Source organism: Echinops telfairi, unplaced genomic scaffold (genome assembly GCF_000313985.2).
Source record: "Echinops telfairi isolate 266 unplaced genomic scaffold, ASM31398v2 ScPeMD7_655;HRSCAF=1070, whole genome shotgun sequence".
NCBI lineage: Eukaryota > Metazoa > Chordata > Mammalia > Afrosoricida > Tenrecidae > Echinops > Echinops telfairi.
The window spans coordinates 34186010-34191398 of NW_022104553.1; the positions used below are offsets into that span (position 1 = coordinate 34186010).

The following is a 5389-nucleotide window of genomic DNA, read 5'->3' on the forward strand; positions in this document are numbered from 1 at the left end:
CGGGTTGGACGAGATGTGACACCCCAGGAAGGTGACCTCTCAGCTCCAGCTCCTGCTCGCCTCCTTATCCTCTGTGCCCCGCCCCCCTTGCCCCCGCACCCCAATGTTTGTGTCAAGGGCCCTCTTTCCCTGATCCCAATTCTATTTTATTCACTTTTCCCTTGCCACCGGCTCTTAAGACACATGCATTAAATATGTGAACACTTGGGAGATGTTTGGAGAGGATTATGGGAGGAGGTGGGAGCAGCTAGGTAAGTGAGGGCATTGTAGAGGAGGGCTGAGTGAAGCTCTGCCTCCCAGCTCGTAGCTGGAGGTCCAAACCAACAGCTGTTTGTCCTGGTATCAGTTAATATAATCTGCTGCTGCTGCTATAACAGAGGCCCCAAGATAACGGGCTTCAACAAGATGAACGTTTATTCTTCTCTCTGAAGTCTCGTGTGATCATTAAGTGCTAATGGCGTGACACCTCAGTGTCAGGGACCAGTCTCCCCCTCTTCCTCCTCCCAGTCCCCATTTCATCTGTTCCTGAGACCGAAGAAAGGAAGAAGAGGGGTACCCTTTGCGTTTAAGGGGTATATACAACATGGCCACGTGCTGCTGCAAAGGAGGCTGGGAAGTGCAGTCCGTTTCTGGGTGACTGTACCTTACCTCAGGAGAGAAGGGATCGTCGGGTATGAACAAACAGTTCTGCCACCACCTTTGTGGAAGGGGGTGGGGGAGGCATTAAGGAAAAGAATATGTCAAAGATAAAAGAAATGTTCAAACAACAGCAACTACCGAAGTAGCACAGAATCATTCCTCATGGCATTTATGGACGGGCAAGGGTTTCGGGCTATGACGTGTACGTGCAGCCTGTGCACGCTGGGGAGCTGAAGGTGTCTGCACCAATTCCATCCTCCCTTAGCTCCTGCAAAGGACTTGGGGGATGGGCACGGGGCAGTGACGGCTGACTATTGGGGGTTCTGCTTAACTGATCCAGTTACGTCATTGTAAAGCCTGGGGAAGGAGGCGGTAGCAGCCACAGGAGCTGAAACTGCCAAAGAGCTCAAGGGATGCCACGGGTGAGAGGGTAGCACTGCCACACCTAGATGCAAGGGGGTTTCAGATGTTCTCGGAAAACTCCACTGTCCTTTCATCCCATTTTACCATGAACTCTCGGAAGCCCCTTAGAGCCGGAACGAGATAGACGGGCTCTGATACTCACCATAATGTACACGGACACGTTCAGACGCACACACACACACACACACACTCTTAAGATAGGCGACATGCCCGAAACCCTGAGTCTAGAGATGGGGTCAGCACACACGTTCACATGTGGACAGAGGAGCCATGCATATATACTTAGCAGAAGAGAACAGATGAATTGACTGAACCCCACCGCCCCCCTTTTGCTGAATCAACTCAGCCACAGGACAGCCTCTGGCCTCCACCCACCTGCAGCCACTGTCTCTTGAAATTAAGTAATTCTGACTTGACAGGAAGGGAAAGATCTAGCAACTTTGGGTGGGAGGAGGAAAACCCCACTGGCGGGGTTAATTTGGGCACGGGAATTTTTGTTCAGGATTTTGATTGTGTGGGTAAGAAAACCCTTCAAGAAAGACATGTGTTACTCTTCTCCGCTGTGTGACACTAAAGAGTCTTTAAAACCTGTCTGGGAGGTGTTCTTCACACTCGGAGCTGCGCGCCTTCTGTTGGTGAGCCCCTGCCAGGCACGCTGCCCCTCTCCGTGCCTCCTACGCTGGGCCACAGCTATGCAATGGGACTTGGCTGCCCTGAATCGATCACCTGCTGGTCCCCAAGTCTATAACCCCGGGAGGGAGTAAAAAGAGGCTCTGGATTTCCTTCCACTGGTACATTAAATGAAGGAGCCCTGGAATTGCCATGGGTTAAGCATTGGGCTGCTAACTGCGAAATCCGCACTTCAAGCCTACCAGCCACTTCTTTTTTTCTTTTTCTTTTTCTTTTTTTTTAACATTTTATTAGGGGCTCATACAACTGTCATCCCAATCCATACACACATCAATTGTGTAAAGCGCATTTGTACATCGTTTCTCAAAACATTTTCTCTCCACTCAAACCCCCGACATTAGGTCCTCATTTTTCCCCTCCCTCCCCGCTCCCCCCTCCCTCATGAGCCCTTGATGGTTTATAAATGGGTATTTTGTCATATCTTGCCCTGTCCGACGTCTCCCTTCACCCACTTTTCGGTTGTCCGTCCCCCAGGGAGGAGGTCACACACAGTTCCATGTAATCGGTTCCCTCTTTCCTACCCATTCTCCCTTTACCCTCCCTGTTTTGCCACTCACACCACTGGTCCTATAGGGCTCATCCGCCCTGGATTCCCTGTATTTTCAGTTCCTATCTGTACCAGTGTGCCTCCTCTGGTCTAGCCAGACTTGCAAGATTGAATTCGAGTCATGGTAGTGGGAGCGGGGAGGAAACATTTAGGAACTAGAGGAAAGTTGTATTTCTCATCATTGCTACATCGCACCCTGACTGGCTCATCTCCTCCCCGAGTCCCCTCTGCAAGGGGATCTCCAGTGACCAGCCACTTCTCGATGAGGCTGGCTGTCCGTAACTTCTCAGAAATCCTAAGGGGTAGTTCTATTCTGTCCTATGACAGAGAGGTTGCCTGAAGGTCACTCATTGGCAGCCGATGGGCCCATTAAATCCTCCTGCCTCTTGTTCCCTCCCAACTGCCCATACCTGCCTCAACCACCATGGTCTGTCCCCCCCCTTTAGTAGGTTGTGCTGTGCAGGAATTTAACCCTTTGAGGGCAATGTGAGTAATCCTGGATTTCATGAATCCCCAGGTCCGTGCAGCCTCCAAGTGATGAAATGTCCCGCAGCCTTGCCCCTTGTTCTTCGAGCTTCCATTATATGTCCGCTCATTGCTGCGACAGGCCCATGAACAACACACCTGCGAGTTACTCTGCAGGAGTGTAAGACAGACAAGTAAAAAGATAGCTCCTGAACACAGTTCCTCTTTCAAACTGGTATTCCATTAGGGTGGGAGGTCATCAAGGAAGGGATTGCGGGGGACGCTGTTAGGAGTAAGCCGTGCATAAGCACCCCTGGTGGTTCAGTGAGTTAAGTGCTAAGCTGCTTACCTAAAGGTCGGCTGTTGGAGCCCATAACCACTGCTTGGGAGAAAGATTTACAGCTTCGGAAACTACAGAGCAATGATCTGTCATGGAGAGTCACCAGAAGTCTGAACCTCAAAGTAGGGGACAATTACAAAGGCAAACACTGAGTATAGCTATAAATAGAGTTGAGTATGTTTTATGTCTAAAAGGAGTTTAGCTATAAATAGAGTTGAGTATGTTTTATGTCTAAAAGACTACAGACAAAATTCCACATGTACTAGAGAAGTATATTTGCAACAGACATTTTGCTCATGGCTAATCTGGAATGAATGAATGAATGTTAACAAAATACAGTGAGATTAACATGAAACAGCAATATCCCAAAGGGAAATGAGCAAGGAAAATGTGCAGTGCAGTGGATTACTGGCTATGGGCCTTCCGGCCATAGTCTGTGATTTCAGCAAGGTGATGTAGCATTATGCAAACATGCAGTGCTTATGGCCCACAAAGGGGCTTGGCTAGCTTGTTGGTAAAATACACCAGGGGCCGTGCTATCCTTGTAGAGTAGGACCATACAAAGAGACGGTTGACTTAACAAGGGACGGTTAACTTTTGCCACCCCAGAGACCGAAGTGGGCATACCAGCACCAACAGGAAAGGAACGTGTTCTCTGGACCTGAAGTCCCTGGATAGACATCGATCCAAGAGACAGAATTGTGACCCCACAGACAGCAAAAGGCAGCTCTGGAGGAGCAATGGCAACAGAGAAGACCGAAGAGCACTCATGAGGGGCGGGGGTGCTTCAGCCGCACGCTGCTGCATGAGTTCAGTTGCTTCAGGCATGGGGCTTGCTGTCAGGGTGGGATGCCTCCTGGACTCATAATCAGGAGAGCTAGGTTTGCTGACCCCTGGAACCAGAGCTGAGTGCCTTTGGCCTAAAGCTTACTGACAGAGCGAGTTGCCTCTGGTGGAGATTTATCAGCAGAACCCAGAACTCTGTAACCCTAACTGAGCAGGAGTCCAGGGCCAGAGAGATGGACCTGCTGCCATGGCTGAGAAGAGGCTGCCGATTGAAGAACTACATCCTGAGTATTTCGGATCCAAAACTCTAGTTACTTTCCTAATAAGTCCTATAAATGTGAATATTGTGAATTCTGTGTGGCTATTGGACTCAGAACACTAGTGAGAGAGCTAAGGGCTAAGAGACAAGGAAGGGCATTATACAATGAGTAAGGGTCAATTGAACAAGAAAAGTGTGTGTGTGTACATTGAGTGTATTCTAATTCATAGGAGCCCTATATGGGATGTCCAAGGCTGTAAGCCTCAACAGGAACAGAGAAGCCGGCGGGTTTGAACTACTAACCTTGTGATCCAGCAGACCAGCATTTACTCAACAGTGCTATCAGGGCTCCGCAAAACAGATAAACAATTGAAGAAAGAAATCAATGACTGTGCAATAACGGTGGGAGACTTTAATATACCACGGTTCTGAAAGAACAACTAGGGAAAAAGTCAACAAAGATAAGAGCTAAATAAGTGTTACAGCTCTTTTAGAATTTGTCTAGCAGGTTTTCTGGCTTTTACTGGAAAACCCCTCACACACCAGGTATCTAAAAGTAGATTGGTTGGAAGAGACCTCTTCACGTCTGTGAGCCCCCTGGCTCCCGGGGCTTCGTGTTTGTTTCTCCGTCGGTTCTGCACCAGGACTGTATGAGCCGGTTTCCGGCTGCTGCGGATGCTATTTCCCCTCCCCTCCCAGCGGCTTTAGGAACCGCGCTCGGGAGGCGGCCCTTCCCGCGGCTTCGCTGCACGTGCCCCTTCTAGTCCTGCATGGCGTCCGCTTCGGCCCAGCCCGCGGCATTGAGCGCCGAACAGGCCAAGGTGGTCCTGGCCGAAGTCATGCAGGCATTCTCGGCCCCAGAGAACGCCGTGCGCACGGACGCAGCAGGGGACAACGCGTGCAATGACATGAGCAAGATGCTGCAGTTTGTCCTGCCCGGGGCCACGCAGATCCAGCAGGAGGTCATCAAAGCCTATGGCTTCCGCTGCGGTGGGAAGGTGTCCTGAAGTTTGCCCCCTTGGTCAAGTCCTACGAAGCCCAGGGCCCTGAGATTGCCAGCCTGTCGGGCAAGCTGAAGGCCCTGTTCCTGCCACCCATGACGTTGCCGCCCCATGGGCCTGCTGCCACCTCCGGGCCTTGGCCCTCCCCTGTGACCCGGGGCCACTTTGGGGAGGGAAAGACCATGTTGTTTCCAGAAGATAATAAATGTGCCTGTGACTCGGCCAAAAAAAAGAGCTAA

The 5389-nt window shown here is 50.6% G+C and overlaps 1 protein-coding gene, 1 non-coding gene and 1 pseudogene across 3 annotated transcripts in view; all 3 read left to right on the plus strand.

The window, feature by feature from the left end:
- TBCB (tubulin folding cofactor B) overlaps positions 1-422 on the plus strand; it is an 8645-nt gene extending 8223 nt beyond the window's left edge. The window contains exon 7 of one of the 2 annotated variants that reach the window (XM_004715814.2): positions 14-422. In XM_004715814.2, coding sequence (XP_004715871.1) covers positions 14-19 — 6 coding nt within the window. In that variant the 3' untranslated portion in view covers positions 20-422. The remainder of the gene's footprint in view (positions 1-13) is intronic. The other variant, XM_045292992.1, reaches the window with a different exon arrangement.
- A 4201-nt stretch (positions 423-4623) lies between these two features.
- On the plus strand, positions 4624-4685 carry LOC115870384. Its single transcript, XR_004046665.1, has one exon. It is a non-coding gene; the product is annotated as a U7 small nuclear RNA (small nuclear RNA).
- A 216-nt stretch (positions 4686-4901) lies between these two features.
- LOC101660520 lies at positions 4902-5389 on the plus strand (annotated as a pseudogene).